This window comes from Strix aluco, chromosome 6, assembly GCF_031877795.1.
Source record: "Strix aluco isolate bStrAlu1 chromosome 6, bStrAlu1.hap1, whole genome shotgun sequence".
Classification (NCBI taxonomy): domain Eukaryota; kingdom Metazoa; phylum Chordata; class Aves; order Strigiformes; family Strigidae; genus Strix; species Strix aluco.
The window spans coordinates 27,936,185-27,958,928 of NC_133936.1; the positions used below are offsets into that span (position 1 = coordinate 27,936,185).

Consider the following 22,744-nt stretch of genomic DNA (forward strand, 5'->3'; position numbering starts at 1 on the left):
TTAAACTAAAATCATATTATTTTAAACCTAAATTGCATGATACATCCAGCTTTTTCCTATGCGCTATTGCTCCATCTGCAAGCTGGCTGCACAGAAGACTAATGTCTCTGCACCCACATGGAAATTGTAGCCCTTCACATAGGAACCTGTGCACTGGCTCTTGTGGCTCACATAGTTTGTGCTTTCATCTCAAATTCTTATTAATGTATTTTATGGCTTGGGAGAGGGACAAAGTCGATCTTTAAGTTGACTTTGTGATTGTTACTTTGCCCAACGTTGGCAAGTAAAATCCATTCTCTAGCTGTTACATGTAATTAGAGAAGAAATAGAGCTTGTTGTGTTTAGTGAGATGTTTAGCTGCAATCAATTTCTTGGTGAAACATGACTAGCATCTCTAGATGCTAAAGAGAGGCAGAAAAATCAGTTTTAAACAGAGATCATCTTACTTGCCTTTGCAGGAATGAACTGACAGTCTTGTGAACTGTCAGCTGAATTGCATTAACATGGTTGAGAATGCTCTGGACTAAGCACTGAAGGTTAATGCCTGGTTATTAGGGATGGCTTGTGCTACTAGTTCAGCAGCATTTTGCACCACGCAGCATTGCACTTGCTAGTCTTACTGTTACAAGCATAGGCCACCCAGAAGGACCACTAGAAACGGCATCTCTAACTGTTCCCAGCATTTCTCCCTTGGCTGTATTTTAAAGTTCATGATTACATGCTTCACGTGATTACATATAAAAAGATGCACTCTTTACAGGTCAGGTCTCTTGTTGCCTGGACTTGGCGGTTTCAGAAAGAGCTTTTCAGAGAAAGGCAACTTAAGGAACTTGGAGCTGCAGTCAGGGAGGAGAAAAATACATTTTTTCATCTTCTGAAATGCTAATTTTGTGTTTTCTGTTCCCAGTAGCTACCTTACTCTCTTCTTCCTGCATGCAAGGAAAAAAAAAAAGTCAGGTGGTCCTACGTGTACCTGCTGAAAGATACCAGCAGTTCTAGCAATGGGTCTTCAGTATGGCAGAAGCAGGGCATGCTGGCTCATGTTTCCAATGTAGTATATTCCACCCATTTCTGAATACACTTGGCACAGATTAGCGATGACACTTTGTTATCATGCAAGTATTGCCTAGAGTTTTCTATGACTTATCTAACAAGGATGTCGATGCTGATGTGCTAAAAGTTAGTCTGAGACCAACATTTTATTTCACCTGGAAGATGTGGAAAGCTTAGGGCTTTGTTTTATGTGGGTTTCAGTAAAACTGCCAAGAGGGAGAACATTTGGTGGAGAACATATCCAAAACATTGAAAAACAGTAGAATTTTTTTTACAAGTTGTACAACATGAGACAATGTAGTGGCCTGTTTTCTCAGAGAGCGCGTGCTCACCAAGTTTGAAGGCATCCAAAGTTGATGGTCACTTATGAAAAATGCTGGCCATTGTGTCTGAATGTGAAATGCTACTCTCACTAGCAATCTCTTGAGGTGGGATCATCATGAAATTCAAGCACCAGACTTCTGTTGCAATGTGATTTCAGTTGATGATCCTCATACGTCTAGACCCACCTCTTTTAGTGGTGTTGGCTCTACTGTACATAAGCACCTATAAACAAAAAGTTTGTTCCAGATGAATGCTTCCCCTGAAGGAATACATTTGTACTCCTTTTTTTTCCACGTAGGGGTACTTCTGTGTCAATCAGCAGGGTTAGTGCTGTTCGGTACAGACTGTTATAAACCTTGCAGTGTTGTTTTATATCTACACAGAGGTCTGTGGATGCTTTCTCTGACATTTACAACAGTTTGTAAGGCATTTTAAGAGGGCCTAATAATAAGATGGGAAGTATTGGAATAAAAAAAAAAGATTCTCTTCCTACTGAAATAGTCTGGAGACTTAAGATATGCTTGAACAATACTGAGTTTACTGGTGCTTAGACTCCCCGTTAAAGCATGTTTGTCATTTCAAATTAGCTTTGTTTATAAGTGGTAAGCTTAGATTTTCAAGTGGCTTGCAAATGATTGCTTTGCTGTGGTACTGTCTTTGTTAAACACTTTACAGAGGATACAAAGAATTCTGTATGGTATTGACTGCCTTGATGTACTTTTTAGGTTATGTCTTCCAAATGGTACTGAACTGGTTTATCCATTATGCCCAAAACGAGCATTCTGTTCTTTGTTGTTGCAAACCTCAAATGTATGGATTTTTGTGCGTATTTTTTTTAGGAGTGCAGTACAGAAGAATGAAAAGCTTCAGTTGCTTTGCACTGTAAACATACAGTGCTGCTAAATGTCCACTATAAAAAAAACTTATTGCAAAGTTATCTGGAAGGAAGGTTTGTTAGTTGAAAAACAAAATTCTTCCTGACATGTTTATACAGCAGCACCATCCATTCCAAAAATGCCCAACAAACAAGACAAATATAGGTATAACACTAGAGAACAAAATTCTTGAGTCATTGTAACTTGTGTTTGGTTGCTGACATCAGTGGCTCTGTGAAATTTTGAATAGCTTCAAACCTGTTTCTTTTTAGTCGTCTGACATTGATAGTCAAAAGCAGTGATGAATTTTGAAAATTCAGTTCTTGAAAGTGAAGCAAACACATCATCAGCACTTCCTGTTCTTAATGTATTATTGTATTTATAGCTCTCTGTGGGTGTGGCTCCACAGGAGTTTGGAGATGGGGGGGTGAGAAGAAAACATTTAGAACAGATTTAGTATTTGTTGGGAGTCTGTGCTTATCTGTCCAGAAGCTAGGAAATCCCGAGCGACGCTGAAGAGTTTCTGCAGGAGGGCTCCCTCCTGGTCTAGTTGTGACAGTGCTGGGGTGCAGAGTGCGATCAACGTGGGGAAAAAAAGGGCAGCAAATATGTAATCCCGTAATAGAATACTTTATAGCTAAGTTGGGAACGTCAATTTTATTAATAATCTTGTGAAATACGAAGTGCATTAGAGCTTTGTCAACACCGCAGATACAAGAAACGTAGATGTTACTATGGACAGTTTTCCATGTATTTCTCCTCCTTTCTGTGTGAGCAGTCAAGTAATGCAGAAAGTGTAAGACAAGCACCTGATGGGACTGTTTGGATTGGTGAGACTGACAGTTCATTGGTAGCTGAATATTATTTTACAATAGAATAATCTCTTATTTGATAGTGATTCTCTGATAAATCTGTGCTCTTATGTTTTGTAAAGTGCAGACTTGTTTCTTCATCATCTGTTCTTGTCTAGAACTTTGTCAGCTTATTTGATATATTTCTGAATACCCACATCTCTCTGGCATGTATTTGGTGCCTAAACACATTTTGATTTTTATTTTTTTTTAATACAATTTAAAACAATAATCCAAGAGGCATTTTCATTTGTGCTCTTTTTAACTGGGATGTGAGTTTGGTTGCTCCTTCTGGTTTTGTTCATCTTGGCTGGTTCCTTTTCCCACACTTCCCTCATTATGCTGCTGCTGGCCTTCTCCCGTTCAGATTTCCTCTATATAGTGTTGATAATAGCTTTGGGCTGCAGGGTTAGCATCATGCGGTGACCTTTTTGTGGAAGGTACAGTTGCCTTAGTGGGGGTACGCAGAGTGAAGGGACAATCCAAGGTTAGCCTGTACAACTCAACCTTTGGTGCTGAGTTTTCTGCATTTGAGGTGAAGAGAGGGGAGCCATATCTCATCACAACTTCCTTCTCTTAAGACTCTCCATTGCCAGGAGGCATTTTAATCAAGATCTGAATGTAACTCTAGTTCTTTAAAAAAATGTTTTCATGCTTTCCCCTTGTCTGCTTGAATCTGAGAGATATCCAGGTGCCATAGAGCAGATTGTACATCTGGATCAGTAGTTGACAAGGAGGGTGGATACCATTATGTATCAGTATCAATGTACTAGTTGGTATTTCCAGTCTTTACAGAGCCAAACCTTGTCATTTCACTAGTGACATTCCTGTTCTTTAAAAGTTTTTACTGCATTTACCTGATACTGGTATAGTGAAGAACTCTGAGAACTTGCAAGAAACAAGCGTAAAGTGTGGCAGAAGAAGCCTGCACATGCTTACAAAAAATGTCTTCTCTGATTTGCTTTAAAACATTAAAACAAAATCCTAGCAGCTCTGCAACACAGAAAGCAAGGGATGACTGTATTAAGGGGATGTCTCCTTAAGTGGAACCAAGGCAGTTTGAATCTGTTCTTGCTGTGCTAGTCTTTTGCCATGGATAAAGATGATGAGGCAGATATGAGTGCCTCTGCTTTAGACTGTCCACTTGACTGGCAGTATCAGTCATGTAAGGCTGTCAAAGCATGTGTGTAAATAACGAATGCTATAGAAAATGTCCTAAACCACTGATTTTTACTTTAGTACTGTATCTCTGGGGAGACCAAGAATTGGTTTGAGGAGATATATATATATATGTATATATATGTAATTTATTTTTCTTTTATAGCTGAAAAGGAAATATTGACTGAGAAGGAAATAGAAAAGCAGATGGCTATTTTTCTTGAGCAGTAAAACTTCATGTGTGTGAAACCAGGTGCCAGCACACGCACTGGTGAATTGCTTTATCTGAACTAGTTGGAATCTCTCACCTGTGGCTAAGGCTTTCACCAGTAGTGCTTTTTCCTTTTAAATTAAAACTCACCAAATATGAAGAGAGACAGAGAGGAGGCCAAAGTAGGTGACTATTCACCTTGGAGGAGGTGGCAGCTTCCCACCAGCCTCAGCTGTAGTAGCAGCCTGTTCATGGCATGCTCTTTCAGGCATATTAATTGTATTGGGCAGTTAATAAGAGCTAGTCCAGTTCTCAGGGAAGTAATTTCTATTGTCTTTACTGGGAGCTGGGTGGGGATGTCTGTCTTGAGGTAGAAAAGTTGTTTATCTTCACAGGATATTGTGGCTACCATGATAACAGAACAGCAGCACAATTTGAAAGGCACTCCCTAAAAGCTGTGTGGAATCACTGATACAGAAGTTTAACAGGCAGTTTGCCTCTCCTGGTGTTCACAAACTTCGGGGCCTGTGCAGACTTTTATTTCTGCATTAGTGAAATTTTCATCAAAATTCATACTAAAAAAAATTAGTTCTGAATATCCAGCAGTTTCAAAACAGTTTTCATAATACATTCCAATGCATTGAGCTGTGAACTGGGATTAATTATATGATGACAGTTAAGTGGTTGAAGGAATGTGGGGTAAAATTCTGCATTGAGCCTCAGAAAATAGCAGCGAGCTCTTGTCCCAGGAGGAGGAGGAGTCATTGTCGGGGATCTGGGAGCTACAGGCCACTGTGGTCTCATCCCATCTCCAAGCTTTTACACTTCTGCTGAGAACTAGAGGTGAGATACGGTTATTGCCCATGCTGCCATCTGGCTAGGCAAAATGTTTATGGTGCTGTAAGGTAAACCCTGTGGTGGGTGCTTCCTGTGTCTAGTTGGGAACAATATACATGCAATACTGTACCGCAGAGCTTACTGAGATCTCCTTGAAAAGCAGCTCTGTGGGTATAGTGCTTGTACCAGAGGAAACCACTCCTGAGTAGCACTGAGGATTTTAGAGCCTCTTCAGGCTATTTTAACACTTACCTCATGTAAGTAGAAAGGAACAAGCAGAAAGGATCTTATCTTTCGTGTATAAAATGAGCTCTGGTAATGTGCTTTGGCAGATTGCCTACTGATGTGTCACAGATGTTTTGTATTTGTCCGCTAAACCATCCGAGGACCATCTCTAGCAGTTTCCAGAGATGCGCATCGCCCTCTCTGCTCATGTGATGCTGTTCCTCTAGGTGTATGGGGTGGTGTAGGCTGGCAGGAGACTAGTCATCTCCTTTATCTCCATGATCAGGAGGGGTGACGAATCTGTACATGTCCATACAAAAGCAACTCTTCAACCTCCTGCATGTGAATTAACCAGTGATTCAGTTTTGTGGAAGGAAAACTCCAGCAATGGTAACGTCTGCGGAGTCGTTTTTTTCCACCACACAGGAAAGAAAAATGTAAAAGATGGTTCCGCTTCCACTGCTGCTTGAAGTTTCATAAGTAGGGCTTTGCATGAGAAGAGGTTTTGATTGAAACAAACAAGTTGTTTCTGTGTATTGTTCAAAGTGGAACTTGAAAAGGAATTGTGTTATCCACTTAATGTTACTTTGATGTAAAAGGAAAGCGTGTATTGAATGTGGTTGGGCTTGAAAGGTGGTGATTTGTAAAGTAGTTACAGTTGGGTTTTGCTTGTTTTACACAGATCAGCTGTTACGAACCGCAAGTCAACACTCTGACAGCAGTGGCTTCGCTGAGGACTCATCCACAGATTGTTCTCCATTTAATCAGCTTCAGGTAAGGTTCTCATACTGTGATTGAAATATTACCACTTGTGGAACAGTAGGGACCTGGGGAGAGCAGGAGGGACATTGATGTTTGACTGCTGTCATGACCATCAGTCTAGATCCTATAAAACATCTCATTTTCAGACCTGGACCTGCTGAGACCCTTACAGAACTGTGTTAAAATTTGAGAGCCTTTCTGGTAGGATAATCTGGGTATGCTTGGGCCTGGAATAAGCTCTAAATTCAGTATGTCCTGTTTGCTGTTTCTAGTGTATCTTTTCTCACTGATGGAGGCTCCAGAATTGTAGTCTATTCCTCTCATGACTGCAGTGGGTAGAGATTAAGATTATGAAAGATTATAGCTTTTCTGATGATCATTTAATTTCTTGTATCATTTTTGTCTTCCCACTTTTTTTGCATATTTTTCTATTTTTTTAAGTTAGCAGCTGACATAAGGTGAAAACAATTTCATACTAACTTTACTGTGAAGGTATACTAATGTTTAGTCAGTCTTGAGCTCCTGCACTTTCTTGTTCCATTTCCTTTGATCTCAGTCCCAGAACTTGCCATGATACTGACCAGAGACAACATGTCTTAGGGGAGGCTTTGTTCCAGTGTGGTGCTTAGGTGTCTGCTCAATACACACGTTTGCGCAGTGTTGTACCTGATACTTTGGAGAGGTGTTTTCTTGTTCTCCTAATTCGCACAGTAATAACCATGACTTGGTTAGCCTGTTAATCAGCCAGAGAAAAGTCTTGAGTTGGATCTTGGCCTCAAGGCCATCGGTTAGCTGTCTGGGACCTAAACCACAGTCTGGAGGAATACAAAGATGGGATTCTGGATACCACCAGTAATTTAATTTCTATGGCTTGCAGCTGCTGAACTTTTTTTTATGCGACTGTATGTCTTTTTCCTTGTGGCATACCAAACATTTTAAAAGCTGTTTGGCACTTCCTAGGAAGAGATTCCCACCCTCCCCATCCATCAGCATTGCTTTTCTGTTTTGGTACTAGTATTCGGTGCTTTCCAGTTTAGTGGTTTTTCAACTGAGTATCAGAATGAAAGCTAAGACGGTTCTAGTCTTTGTGTCTCCCTTAAACATCAGCTTACACTTTCCAAGATCAAGAGAGTGAGTAAAGGAAATCATGAGCCTGAGTCACTGTAATGAGCATAATACTCTGAGATACTGCTTCTGCTCTACTAAACTGGGACTGCACTGAAGTTGACAAGCATATTAGAAGGTGACTCATATTAGACTTGCTCGCTCCTGATCTTTATATTGGTTGCAACCTGATTAAGAGTCCATTAAAAGCATGATGCAAGTAAGTACCCCTTCACTGGAAGACTGGTGGAGTTTGTGTTGGCTGTGAAGAGATGAGATTCTTCTGCTTTCTATTATGCTATTTTGAAAAGATGTATTGAGACTGCATGAGGTTTGTGCCATGGAGTTGCTAGGCTCTCTTCTGCCACCTTCACTGCTTTATTCAGACCAAGTGCTGAGCTGAATTCGGAAAATACGGGTGAATGATGAGACTAGGGGAAATGAGAACTTGGCAGCTAGTGAAGAGATCCTGTGAAAAGATGAAGGGGATACAGAGGGGTGTATATTGTTTCTTAAAAGTATGGTAAGTTAGTGCCATCTACTGTTAAATAATTGACTCTAGCAGCCATAACATTCCTCTGAAACTCAGGAGAAAACCCAAAAACTGGAATCGTGTTGCCTTTTATCACTGGCATCCAAATTAAAGATTTCTAAGGGAGATTTTTGCCTTTGAGATTGGGTATTCTGCAGCAGAGTTGCATGTTACCAAAGAAGGTAGGATTCTCCATGCAAGTTCTTGAAGTTTTGCTTGCCTGACTTGTTACTGAACAATGTGATGGAGGATTAGAGACACAGATATGCACACACGTAGCACACCTCATTTCACCTAGACATTACAATCATTTGTTCTTTTAATACCTTCGACTTGAACATTACCTGAACCTGCACAATCTTCAATACTAATTTGTGGCTGTGCCAGTGAGTGCAGTGTTAAGTACATACTTATGAAGATGACCTTCACAACTGAAATCTTCTTCTACATGGTTGGAGAAGGAACTATTGCCTGACACACACCATAAGTAATCTCTCTAGAATGAACTAATAGTTGATATCCTAACGGCAGTGAGATTTGCAGAAATTAGAGATGGAAAAAGCTTCACTAAATTGCTAGTTCACACATCAACTGTGGTAAACTTCCAAGACTGTACTTAATACCACATATTCTTATGAAAATGTTTTGTCCACTTGTAAATATACTAGTCAATCAGGCCAGCCAGCCTAAAGAATATGCTTTGCAATCCATAGATCTCTTTTTTCCCTTTCTCATAGATGCTTTTCCTGACATTTGTTACCTGTTAAATTAGCAGCTCCCTCATACCTGTTCTGTTTTAAACTGATTTAGAATGAAAAGGGAAAGAAGTATTAGGAGGACGGAAGGAAGGAACGATGGGTGTGATAGTACTGGATGCATTCTTTAATAGGGATTAGCAGCCTAATGTGAGATTCTTCAAAGAATTCTGTGACTTAAAACAGGACAAATATATAGGCAAACTGATTTTCCCATTCTTAGTGTTGTCCTATGATGCTAGTTTCACTACAGTCTGCAGTTCATCTCACTTCTCTGTATGCATTCCGTAATACCACCCTTCGTTTCAGCACTGACTCTGAACCTTTCTTTATAAATGGGAGATGCCGTGTATTGCTACCCCTTTGCCATCGCTACCTAAAATACTAGCATTTTACTCTTTCGCTCTGCTGCCACTTCTATTCTTCTGGCAATAAAGAATATTGTCAAATCAAAAAAATGTGTAAATAGTTTGCTCCTTTTTTAAGAAAAAAAAAAATCTCCTTTTTGTGCCATACTTCAATATGCTTCTAACCTATCTGTTACTATGGTTTCTTTGTTTTCCCTCACTGTTTTTCTTGCACACTAACTGCATTATTCTTTCTGCTCCCCACCATAATGCCCAGTGAATATGGACTTGGACTCTTAGCCGGACTCCTGAGAAGGCAGTAATTGAGTCTCCAGTATGTTTACCTCTTTGCTGGCTTGTATCTTTCCTAGGCTCAGGAGTCTTTGCAGGGCATGGGAAGCAGTGCTGACAGCTGTGACAGTGAGACAACCGTGACGTCGCATAGTGAAGAACAGAAGACACCAATAGCCAAGGAACTGCCCTCTTTCAATAAGTTTGAGGAGGAAGAGGATGATGATGATGAGGATGATGACGATGATGAAGAGGATATTATCTCTCAAGTAGAGAGACGAAAGATAGGGGCACCTTCTGAGAACAGAAGGAGTGAAGATAGAAAAATTATTGACTATGAAACTGAACAAAATCAAGGAGGAGAAAGCAAGTCATCTCATATATCAGAGACAGTCCAAGGAGAGGTCAGCTCTAAAGAGGAAGACGTTTCCAGTGAGCGAAAAGAATTGGACCTGCTGGAGGCAGGCAGTGTGTTTGAGTTTCCTCAATACCACACGCACCATATCCTCAAGTCGACGGAGTCTCTGGAAGGTGACGGTGCCTCCCCATCGTCTGTGGACAGGGTTCACATTGCCTTGCAAAGAGCCGAGATGAGGATCGTTAGCACATCAGATTCCAGGGCTGGACGCACTCTGCTTAAGTCAAAAGATCTCCTGAGGAAGCAGAGACTCTGGTTTGCTGAATCGGGCTATCCTCTAAGGCGATCTCAGTCTCTCCCAACTGCCTTGCTGAATCCCGTGAAAGTGGTGTCCTCTGTGAATGTCCAATTAACACCAGGAAAAGAGACTCTGTGCAGTCCTCCTTCTTTCACCTATAAGTACACACATGTGGAGGAAGATGAGAAAGCGATGTCTGAAAATGACAAGAGTGAGGGTGAGGCAGCTGCCAGCCAGCCGGTATGCAAATCCACACTGTTCATTGCACCTTCATCCTCCAAAAAAGAAGGGCCCCAGACTGGGCAAAACAGGCTGTCCCAGGAGTCCAGTCCCACCAGGGTACAGAGCTGCCCGCTGCACACACCGGCACACATGTCCCAGTCAACGTGCTCCCTCCACTCCCTCCCTGCCGAGTGGCAGGACAGACCGCTCTGCGAGCACGTGAGGACGCTGAGCACCCACAGCATCCCAAGCATCTCCGGGTCTTCCTTCAGCGCCTTGCTTTCCCCCTTCAGCTGTCCCTTCTCTCCAAGGCATGCAGGATTTCCTCATCGACCTCATGGTATCAACTCGCCCTCCACCGTGGAGATGCAGCTGCGCAGGGTCCTACACGACATCAGAAACTCTCTGCAGAACCTCTCACAGGTAAGAGGAAGCCAAATTTTGCCCCTGGGCAAAGAGGCTTCTTATTTTATCCTTACAAAATGCACATGTTAACCTGAATATTCCTTTGCGTAGTGCAAAGGTTGGAAATATTCACAAATATTTTGTGTAGTGCAAAAGATCAGGAAAAAATAACATCTTGTGCAAGTTTGATTTGCCACTGTTTTAGGAGCTTCTGTTTAGAATGGCAAATGATCATCTTTCCAGCGGTCCACTATTTTTGCATTTAATTTTTTCTTGTTGCAGTTGACCCAGGTTTTTTTGTGTGATTTTTTTGTTTGTTTGTTTTTTACTTTTATGGTTATTCTTGGGTGGGAGGGAGGAACAGTATACTCTTTATCAGCTATTATTTTAAGGTAATAGTCATTAGCTTTAGATTTGAAAATACATGTTGACAGTTCTTTGACCTCTCTCTTCTTCTCTTTGACATGCTTCCCATCCAACTGATAAAAATGTGGGTTTTTTCATTGCAAGTTGCATGGCTTCACTAATGATGTCAATGACGATTGATCCCTATAAGTTTCTCTGCTGTTTCATGCCAGTCTTTTGCACTTTCAACTCTGGAGCTAGTCAACATGTTCCTGACATCATCAGTCGTTTATTAAGAATCAGTTTTGTCAGAGCATGTGAAATTTTGTCCATCTCATCACTCAGAGAAGAAATGCTTTAAAATGCAAGCACTTTTTTTTTTACCAGTTTCTGCCACACCTTCTGCTCTTTTCCTCCTGATTGCCAGCTCTCTCTCCTCTGTCATCCCTGTACTGCTGTTCTCTTAGGTGGTGATCCAACTTAGGAGCCTGCAAGCTGCTGCAGGAGGCTATGTGGGCAGAGCAGTTGCAGACTCACTTGTGTGTGTATGAATACACAAAGACTATTCAGTTGTACAGCTTCAGTGATTTCTGTGGGTTTTACCCAAGAGCAAACATGTGCCTGCCTGCACCATAGTGCAGGTGGTAGGCTGTAGTGGGCTTTTTTAGACTCCTGTTATTTTGTTTATTTTACCATTTGTCAAAAGTTAGAGGCTAGTCCAGCCTGACTTTGGTTATATCCGCTGGCCCTGCTTCTCAGAGCAAACTTTGGTATTGTGACCAGCTCTGCGGTGGAAAGCTGCAGTCAACTGTTTTAAGTCAGCCATTGCTCAGGGTAGTAGATGGTGTGCCTGGGAGTAACCATTTGCAGAATTGAACCTTCTTTGTAAAATTCCCTTGTATGTACCAATTGCAGCCTTGATTTGTGTAAGGTTACAGTGTGCTACAGTACTTCTACAGCATATATCACGCTAACTAAACCTACTGAAGAAGAAACTTCTGTGTTACATCCAGAACTCATGCTCAAGCTGGTTCAATTAAAAAAAAAATAGTATTGGAGAGGATAGTAACATCTGCTAAGCCACTTGTTCTGCTTCCAGCGTATTTTGTCTAGACTAGTTCCATTTTGGGGGCTTCGTCCTTCTCATTGCAAAGGTTTGTATGAAAATGTATTCCCTGGTGCTGTTTTTTCCTACAGCCAAGATCAAGTTTAGCACACAGAATACTCGGCGGCTAAAGAACAAGTTGAGATGTTTCAAATATATGATTCTGATTTTTAGGAAGGAATACAGAGGAGTAGATAAATTCCTGATAGAACAGGGAACAGAGAAAACTGGGAGAGGAAAAACAAAACATCCCCTTGATGTGATCATGTTTGAGCAAAACTCCTCTGGATGAATGGACACGCTTCAAATTTTCCATGGCGTGTCAATAGTCCTTTGAATTCTTTCAAAATTATATTGGACTAGCTGTCTTTTTCAAGTTTGAAAAGGTAAATGTTTTTGCTGTTTCCACTGTTCTTTGTTGTGCCATGTCTCTACATGTAACAACCCCTGAATTTTATCTGGTTGCTTCATATATTGATGCAACATGCAAATAGAAATTCTTCAACAATCTTGTTGTCATGAGAGATCATTAGCATGCAGGGGTCTTTGGATGTAGGCAATGTAGTGAGATTAAAAAATAAAGTCAACAAAAAAACCCCAAACTATCTGAGCAAAAGCCCATAACAAATGTGACTGTAATTGTGACTTGAAAATGGGACACAGTTTAATTTGCTCAGTTCTGGTTTTGGAGTTTTTAACATTAGCTAAGACAGTCCAGACTACTGAGTTTTCAGGCATAAAATACCTGGAGCAGAAAAACTTAGCTTTTATTTCTACTTACTGGGTTCAGGACAGGATTAATTTGTTTTTTCACCTGCAGCACAAATGTGTTACAGACCTTTGGTGCACATGGTTCAGGTAAGAGCTGGTGCTGCCGTTTTGTAAGGTTTCCTTTTCCTGATACAATATTTACATAGGTAGCAGACATCACAGTGACAGAAAGGTTGTGTTTTAACAATGTCTGCTTTTGGAGTATCTGCACATTTGAGAAGATGAGTTTATAAAGGAGATTGCTGGCTTTCCCATTTCAAATTGTTTGTTTCTTTCCTAGTACCCGGTGATGAGGGGTCAGGATCTTTCAGCTGCCACCAGTTACACTACTCAGAGATCATCCATTCTACCTCTCTATGAAGTAAGTGACCCTGTTCATGTAGTGGTACTTAGTCAAAATAAAATACAAAGAAACATTGTAAATGCACCACAGATTGTGCTAGCTTTGGGCAGTTCCCTGTCTTTACTCTCAAGAGACAACAGATGACTCCATCCTGCAAATAACATTAAAAAGGAATTATTTTAAAAACATGGAAATCCTTGAATGTGTTTTCTTGTATGATACGTCTAAAGATGTTGTTTTCTTGAGTTATTGCAAGTTCACAACATGCAGCCTCTGTAGTATACAGAAGTTGCTGAGGTTCTGATTGGCTCAAAGGGCACATCTGGGCAAATGTGGTTATGGGACCCAGACTTTTTAAATTCAATTTTTCCATGTAATGCATTATTATATTTTTAGGTGGTTTTTCTTTCCCCCCACAGAATACTTTCCAGGAGCTACAAGTGGTAAGGCGAAATCTAAACTTGTTCAGAACCCAGATGATGGATTTGGAATTGACTATGTTACGTCAACAGACAACAGTTTATCAGCACATGACAGAAGAGGAAAGGTAAAATGATCTTTAAAAAAAAAATGAGAAAATACTCTGGCATTTCAGGAAATGTGTTGCTGCTCCTGAAATCAGAGCAAGAAATCTGTTAGTTTCAATTTGAACAGGGTTGGAGCTGAGTTCTTACCAGAAACTTGTTTACTCTCTTCTCTATACTTCTTCATTCCAGAGTTTTATCCTCTTTTTCTTATAATCCCTATTTCTCATTAATTGATTATTTTTTTCTTCATCCCCTCTCTAAAGTGATTTTACAGCTGTAGATTTTAAGGACTTTTATCATAGAATGCTTGAACAGAGGATACTGGAGGGGAAAAAGCCTTAAAGATTTTCACCTTAGATTTCTCTCCCTTTCTGCCCCTCCCATCTTTTTAGATGTAAATAAAGAATGAACATTGTAGCATTCAGATGCTTTTCAGCTTACAGTGGCCACTCAGCAGGCTACATATGGCATTCATATTCTGTCTCTATGTGCTTGTACTCACCATGAACTGCAACGGCAGCTGATCTGGAACAATTTTCAAGATTGCTTATATATTTACTTTAGTTGAATCAGCTCCTGACTAATCACATTAGAAGTAAACATGTTTGAAATCAGTTGGCTTTCTTGGACAGTGGTGTCCTGGCCAAAATGTCACTGCGACTGCTTGGGAATCTAGAACCGCACAGGAGAAGTAATATGTAACTACTCTGTTGCTCTGTGATTTTTCTTGTTACTGGCTTTAAATTGGATTTGGTTGGATATATGTATAAATGCCAATTTCTTCTGCTTGCATATATTTAAGCATTTAAAGCTAACATTTTTGGAGAATGTTCTGTGGTACTCTGTTATTTAGTTTTCTCCATGAAGCAATATATATTTTCTATAAATGGAGAAAGACTTTTTTCCATCTAGGTGTTCAGCTAATTTTTCCATGAAAGAGGAATTTTCTGTGTTCCACTTTGAATTCCCTTGTATGAAGTCCTTTACTCATAGGACTGTCCTGCTCAGTTTCCCCCTGTGTGCAGTGAATGCCCTTGTTCTTTTTGTGATGGACTTGGTATAGATACGAAGCTGATCAGCTACAGAGCTTGAGAAAGTCTGTCCGCATGGAGCTACAGGAGTTAGAGATGCAGTTAGAAGAACGTCTGCTTGCTTTGGAAGACCAGCTGAGAAGTCTGCACATGTCTTCACCTTACAGACCTCAGACACACATAGTAAGTATTACTTTTACAACAAGATTATATGTTTTCTCAGTGTAATGTTAATAACTCATAGCTGTTAAAACTATTACAGTAGGATGGTATCTGGGGGATCTAATGCTCTGTGTGTTATCAGGGGTCATATTTTATTATTTTCAGTCAGTGTTTCATCTTGGGGAAAAGGTGTGTGACTAGAGGGACTTTCTTGGTATTAACATGTATCAGTACATATCTTCTGGGGTTTTAGGTCTGAGATTTCAGACCTCTTCTGGCAATGCTTTCTTTTTCCTCATCATGACCCTGAATTCTCACAGTTTTGATAGGTAGTGCTTGTGTCTAAAATCCTTGGGGGATGGTGATGGTCTTTCTGGAGTTTCCCTACAGTGATTTTTTTACTTATGAAATGAGAGCAGAGAGATGAGAAATGCACAGTGTTTCTTTCCCAAGAAATGGGGTATGCTTCCCCACTAGCTCTGCCAATCCATGGAATAAAAAACTAGGAAAATCTTGTCATCTCCAGTTTTTTTCCTCCATTGCCTTTTGTAGCTCCTTTGGATGAATGGGTGGCTCCCTGCCAAACAGTGGGAGAAGCTTTGCTCCCACAAACACTCCCCAGAAACACAGGAGGGGGGATAAGAGACACTTGCATATGTTTATTGGTGGCATGGTGATATGCTTTTATTTCTTTTTCACTCAGTGGAAGACTGTTCCTATTTTTTCTGCTGCAATTTTGTCATCAGCCAAACAAAAGAAGCACAGATGAAAAGTATCATATGTTCTTCCTAGATTTCATTCCTCTTTCTTAGCCAGTCCTCTTCTGCAGAAGCAGCACAAGCATAGGCCACATCTTCCTCTTCAGTATTTTGTCATGGGAAAAAAATTGAAACCCAAGAAGAAGAAAATATATTACTGTGATCTGAAGCCAAACTTGCATTCTTTGAGCCATATAAATATTTTTTATTTGTAAATCCTTTTATAGAAGAGGACCAGCTTTAAAAATGACTGAAATAAACTTTCTCCAACCAGCTTTGCTTCCTGTCTCCAAGTTTCTGCTTTTACAGAAGGTTGTCTGAGACACGACATATTTATGTATTAGCTTCTGACAGCTCAAAAAAAAAAAATCCGTAATACATTAACTTGACTTAATTTTTCAGGGTATGTATGGAAGCAGAAGTGCTGATAATCTGTCATGCCCTTCTCCATTGAATGTCATTGAACCAGTAAGTAATTGTTGTGTGCTGTATGTTTTACTAAGAACCACCACCAGGAAGGGATTTCTTAAAAAAGATTGCAGGAGATTCATTTGACACATAATCTTGGAAATACTTTACTCACTTGAGTAGTTCTTTTGAGAACAGCTGCATTTTCCCTTAAGCAAAGTTAACCATAGGTGTAAGTAGCTGTGAAGTCTTGTTTGTTTTTAAGAGGAATTTGTAGAAGTGAGATGTTTGAATTTAGTTGATACAATCACCGCATGGTGAGTTTTCTAGGGAAAATTATTTCTCATTGTTCTGTGCATTTTATGCTACTGAAAACAAGTACTTCAAAGGCTGAAGAAAGGAAAGAACAAATTTGAATTGTTTTAGCAAAGAAAAACAAAATCAAGCCTTTACGTGTGTCTCTGTCAATGGGTCTGCCAGGATGCATCCGTATTGCAAAAGTCAGTGGCTTGGGGAACTGCCACAATTTGTATTTATGTTGGCTTTCAAAAAAGCCCATTCCTTTTTATGGTCCTCTTTGTTGCAGTCATAAAGGCAAAGCATGTATTTATTTTACAGCTGTATTTGTTGCACGGAGGGAATGAGTAAGTGATTGAATAAATATCAAGAAAGCATAGTTGTGTCTGTATGTAACTTTTGAATATGCTTATTTGGGACTGTTTCTTTTCTGAATCCTTAGGTCTCCGAACTTATTCGAGAGCAGTCATTTCTGAAGTCTGAACTGGGTTTAGGACTGGGAGATCTTGGACTGGAAACTCTCCCAGCAGAGGGTACAGAGTCTGTATTCTCCCATGGAAACTCTGATTCCTCTTCAGTGTGCTCCGGTCACACAGGTAGAAAAGCTGGTGTTGGATCCTCTGAACTAACAGGAAGGTCTAAGAGTCAAAGCAAGAAGTTATACCGAGCCTCCATTGCCTTAACACCAACTCCCCCTGTGAGAGCAGGTGCTGGACAGCAGGTGGAAAGCTCTGAGGAGTTTGCAGACTCCAAGCCAGAGGTGGAGTACAAACTTGAAAAAGTCCCTCTCATGCCTTCGGTTGATGAAATCCACAAAACTGTGGAGCAGGAGGAGCTGCAGCAAGTCATACGGGAGGTGAGGTGGGAAGGGCTGAGATCTAGGATGTTTGAACAGTGTTTACTGAAACCTAAAGGCAGGCTATCTGTAACTCTTGGCCACTGGGGTTTTCTCTTCCCTCTCAAGCCAAGGCTCCATATTGTTACTGTACTATTTCTGAAGGCTCAGAGCTTGCACTAGATGTTCAAGCCACAGTTATATTCTTGTGCAAAGCAGCAGATGTTTTTTCAGTGATAGTGGTTAGCACATAAACTAATAGCTAGTTGCTGCTACAAGTCTGAGTGAGAATTAATTTGCCATCTCTACTACATTACTACTGAAACGCAGTATTTCAGATTCCCAAGCGAAAATTTCTGTCATGTTTGCTTGCTAAAATGCCAGGTTGGAGTTAATTTGATTGATGAAATACTGTTTCTGAAACAACTCTGTAGTAAATGTTAAAAATACTTTCCTAGTCACTCTACCCCAAACCACTAAGGACTGTAGGAGTGTGTGAAGCAAGCTGAAGTCAGATGAGAAGTTATTTCAGACTTTAAGACTGATGTTGGACCAGTGCTTTTGGACTAGTTCTATTGGCAGTCAATGAAAGTGGAGGGTGCTTGGTTATTTTTCCTGTGTGCCAGATTAAAAAACAGGACTAGAACTGCATGTTTTGTTTGTCAGTGGCATGACAGAAAGCCTTATGGCAAGTAGTATAAATGGGAAAAGGAAGCAAAATAAAGTTGTTGTTTCTCAAGAGCAGTGCCTGGGACAAAGTGCAGTGAGCTCTCTGCTGTAAATACAGAAATGGGGATTGAAGACCTGTGGGGTTTATTCTCTCCTGAATCCTTAGCCTTTAGCTCGTCCCTTGAAGCTTTTGTGTGGTGCTGCCGTAAACCACTCGAAAGGCCAGGAGTGGTGTTATGCTCAGGAACGTACAACAGGCCAGACTGTAATGCTGTGGTACCATCCAGGTCTGCTTGCGTTGAGGCTGTGAATAACTGGAACCAGCTTTGCCTTAGCTGTGTCTTTAAAACAGATGAGAGGCAGGCCGCTCATCTCATGATAAAACAGGAGCTGTGATCTCAGAGGAATCTTTTGCCACACCTTCATCCTTCTTTTCTCAGTACAGAAAGAGGCCCAGTGTACTGGACCATAAGGTATACTTTTACTCATTGTCTGACCGCAAGACTCTGCTGTGTCTGTCTCTGCGAAGTGGAGATATTTTCTTGGCTGACTCACTGTGGGCTTTGCTATGCAGTGGGCACTTTACACTTGCACAGTCAGATCGTGAAGCAGTAGAGCATTACTAAGGAGTGTTCTCACAGAACATGATGGCTGGAAGCATGTGAAATTATTTACTTTCTTTACCTTTGTGTAACTCCATAAATAACCAGAGCTGAGAGTGCAAAGAATGTTGCATAGCCACAAGCATACTCCCAGACTTCCCAAACTTTCTCTCTGGTCCATTTTTTTTCCTTTCATGCCTTTTAAAAGCGATACCTTGCCTAATGCTCAGAGAAGACTTGCACATGAGATATTTATCACACCTTGCATTTTGCTGCCGATTCTGAAGTGAAGCCAGGATATTGCATTTATATCCAGCCCTTCTGTAAAAACCTGCGTGTCAGAGGAGTGGTGTTGTGGTGCAGGGTTCTTAAAGGAGAAACGGAGAGAGGAAGGAGAGAGCTGTAATTCAAATGTGCTGTAAAAGCAGCAGAGACAATAAAGGGAGCTGGAGTCAAAGTACAGAGTTATTTCAGTCAATATTTTCTCTGAGGTTAGCCTGTGCGAAAGTTCCTCTTCAACTTCATTAATTGATAGCAAATAAAGATGTGTACTCTTTGCGCAGAGATTGTTCTCTGGGTTGTGTGGCACTGAGGACATTGTAATGCTGAAAGAATCTGCAGTAAACTGAGAGGCTACTGTTCAAAGATGAGCAGTCAGCAAATAACTGAGCTTGCCTCACTTTGTAAATGTTTGAGCACACAGAGAGATTGTCCTTTGGTTTAACTTCATTGGCAGCCAGTTTCGGATTGGCTCAGATTCTCAGCATGAGAAGTTTTGCAGGTCAGAGGGAAGATGCACTGGCTCGAAGCACCTGGTAGTTTTTGCAGAGCCAGAATATGCTATTAAATACTGGTCAGGAAAAATCTTTTCTATTTCATAAGAACTAAAACAGAGCATAAATTGAAACGTGTCTTCCTTAAGTAGCCCAGTTGTTAGAAAAGGAATTCCAATTTCATTATCAAAAGAAAAATCTGGTAGGCTGCATTCTTGATGTGTGCACTCACAAATGTTAAATCCTTGCTTATTCTTCCCATTCTCTGTAGCTGCATGACCTCGGGTTGGGGAAAGAAAAGTCAGGCAGTGTTTCAGAATATGCCTGGGTGGGTTGTAATGCATGTGAGCTTTGACCTGTAACTATTTGCTGGCATTAAAAAACCCCATGGTGTTAACTTTTAGTGTTAATGGACTAACTCCCACAGAAAAGCATTCAACAACGTGAAATGTTAAAATGCCAAACAGTGGCCCTCTTGTTTTGATGAAAATACAGCCTGACCTCCACTGGAGTATCACATGAAGCACTTACTGCTTGATTTGTAGGTCACAGTGTCTCTAGGAGTGCCACCAGGCGCTCTCACTCTGCTCTTCTGCAGTTTAGAAGATGTGATAGTTTAACAAGCTTTCTGCTTAAGAGGAATGCAGGTTTTGTTTTTGCTGACAGCTCTCCATTGTAAATGACATTTAATGAAGTTATACTTTAAAGAAATGTAAGATTTTCCTGTGAACATCTGTTTTAAGAGGTTGTAATGGGTCTTTAGGGGACAGACAGATGGTCTGATAGAGAATCTTCTTTTTTCTGTTTTCTATTCAAATCCATGTTAGCGTTGATCAAAAATGTCTGTTGGTTGTTCATACTTGCCTTGTGCAGGCATTAGGTTCCTCATCTTACTATCTTGAACATAAAAACTCTCCAGCTGCTGTATGAAGAAGTGGCACAAGAAGAAAATAGAGTGGAAAATAATTCTTTTAATTATAGAAAATATACCTCAGATCAGGAGTATGAGAACTGTGAAAAGCCTCATGCCCATTTTCCATCAGTAGGTGAAGAACACACATCTCCAGAATTGCCACTGTGGCACATTTCACTTTCCAATCCATTCATTATTTAGCAGCAACATAATATTACAGTGATGGTAATTCTTTTGCAGGGAGAAGGATCCCTGGTTTTCTGTAGTAAAATTATCCATGAGTGTGGTACTGTGTTATTAATGCAATATTGAATATTAGTGTTGTATCAATGTAGTATGTGTATTGTAATGAGTTGGTTCTCTCCACTTTCAAATGATCAATTTTTCATTCAGCTGCTAAAAATACCAGTGGAGCGTTCATTGACTGCTTTCTGTCTTTTGTATGGAGGAAGCCTTGGCAGCAGGCAAATGGAAGGTGCACCTTGCCCTAAATCATTTGTAATGAAAAAGGCAAACATTGGCCATTGTTATGACACACGCATGGGACTGAGTCACTGCAGGAATTGATGGCTTGCTTGCCACGCAGGGATGACTTTGGTGAGTCTGGAAAGGAGGGAGCAAGCAGTGGCAGTGAAAAGAAGCAGCAGAGGGTGGCCTTGTTGTCGTGTCGGTGGGAAGGTGAGAAGCAGAGAGGCTCAAGTGATCCACCAAGGTCAAGCCAGAAGTGGTTGGAAGAGCTGAGAATAGAACTGGAGCCACTTCTCTTCCAGTCTCCACCTCACCACAGGACTGTCTGCCATGCTAGACTGTTTAGTTGCTAATTTGGGAAGCTTTTATCAGTTTTCTTTGGGATGTGAAGTTTATTTTTGTCTATCCGTCAAGAGAAGGTCACAGAATGACTGTTTTGTAGTGTGCTCACAGACCCACCCTGTGTGATACTGGAGAAGAAAAGTGGAGAGAGCAGCGCCAGGCTCTGTTATGACAGTAGCCTGCTGGACAGCCGGGGTGCTGCGTGGCAGGTTTCCCTGTGCCTACATTTCTAAATCCCAGAGCCCTTACTGCATTGACAGCAGTCCTAAAGCTTTGTACATCTCTGTGTGTATCAGCATAGATATCCTCAGGACTTGCAGCTGTCAGTAAACCAGGTCCTGTTACACCCTAGCTTTTCTGTTTGTCAGTTAATCAGCGAACAACCCAACTGGAAACCTGTTTCCCAATCATATTATAGTCTCTGAATTTCTGCTTGATGCAAAGTAGTAATAAAATGAGGAACTTTGCCACTAACGGTTTAGGGATCGAATTGCTTGCCAGTGAGAACAAGGGATAAATAACCTGTTACTAATGCTGCCGTCACCCTTCTGATGTTGTTGTTTAATCCTTTTGACGCACCAGGAAAAGGGGAAACTTACAAGAATAATTGCAAGATGTTCATTAACATGATGAGAGGGCTACACAGACATGACAAGGCCAATGGGAAGGCTGGGTTTGAGTAAATATTATTCCTGTTGTATTGGTGGGGCATCAGAACATGAAGGGATTTGTTACTGGCAAAACTGGGATTAGAAGTTTTTTTTCTGGCATCGAGTTTCATGTTCATTACAGCTACTCAGGCACTTGAAAGCTATTTTGAAATGACACTGTGAACAGTATTTTCTTTAGTCTAAGACCAGTTATTCATGCCAGAAGATTATTTGCCCTTTTCATAAGGAAAAGAAACCTGTATTGCCTAAGTGGGCTGATGAGTGCTTTTGTGAGTGACCCCGGCAGCCAGGCTCTGGCTCTTAGCCCCCTGCACTCTCTCACCGTCATTGTCCTCCCCTGTTCATGGAACCACATCTGACTTGTTAGTCCTTCCTGAAGACCATCCAAAAAATGAGTTAGTACCAAAGATTTCTTGTACTTCTGAGCAGCCTGTATGATTTTTCTTTGTCATGCCCTGCTCCTTTCTGGCATAATATGCTCTTGTAGAACTGTGGTTTGTCTCCTTTACTGTAGCCATCAGTGCTCTGCTCTTCCTTTGTTCTAGCCTCAGCTACATTCAGGGGCCTGCTAGTAGTAACTCCTTCGTTTGTCTTATGTAAAACTTAATGGGTAAATGCTTTGTCACAGTCCTGTGAAAAACAGTTTTTGCTGGCATAGATCATATTCCAGTGGCCAACTGATGATGTGAGCAACTGTTGAAGTTCTCTGTTTGTCTCTTTGCTGCTGAAAGTATGTAATTAGGATTCATCTCCTTTTGATTTATGTGAAAACAGCAGTTCATGTTCCTGGACATGGACCTTTTCTACTGCGTAATCCATTTGTGAGGCAGATCAGTCTTGCCTTCCTTTTCAAGAGATAACAATTAATGTCAAAAAGCGGAGCATTCGGGGTGCTTTTGATGTATATATCCTGAAATGCTATTTTCAGAACTTTGCGTAGTTCAAGTGTATTTTTTCTTAACATAAAACCAGTTATCCTAAATGTAAAACATATGTATATTTACCATCTGGAAAAATAAAACTAGTTTGGTTTGCATTTTTGTGATTTGCAAGAACTCTAAAATTCCCTACATATTTTTCCAAGAGAAACCCTCTTATATTTTTCCATTTGCATTT

The 22,744-nt window shown here is 40.7% G+C and overlaps 1 protein-coding gene across 2 annotated transcripts in view; it reads left to right on the top strand.

Moving 5' to 3' along the window:
• The window catches only part of ITPRID2 (ITPR interacting domain containing 2), a 42,309-nt gene that overhangs the window by 17,655 nt on the left and 1,910 nt on the right, over positions 1-22,744 (top strand). For both annotated transcript variants that reach the window (XM_074829277.1, XM_074829276.1), the window contains 7 exons: positions 6,217-6,308; positions 9,406-10,626; positions 13,110-13,190; positions 13,592-13,719; positions 14,763-14,913; positions 16,053-16,118; positions 16,798-17,211. In XM_074829277.1, coding sequence (XP_074685378.1) covers positions 6,217-6,308; positions 9,406-10,626; positions 13,110-13,190; positions 13,592-13,719; positions 14,763-14,913; positions 16,053-16,118; positions 16,798-17,211 — 2,153 coding nt within the window. The remainder of the gene's footprint in view (positions 1-6,216; positions 6,309-9,405; positions 10,627-13,109; positions 13,191-13,591; positions 13,720-14,762; positions 14,914-16,052; positions 16,119-16,797; positions 17,212-22,744) is intronic.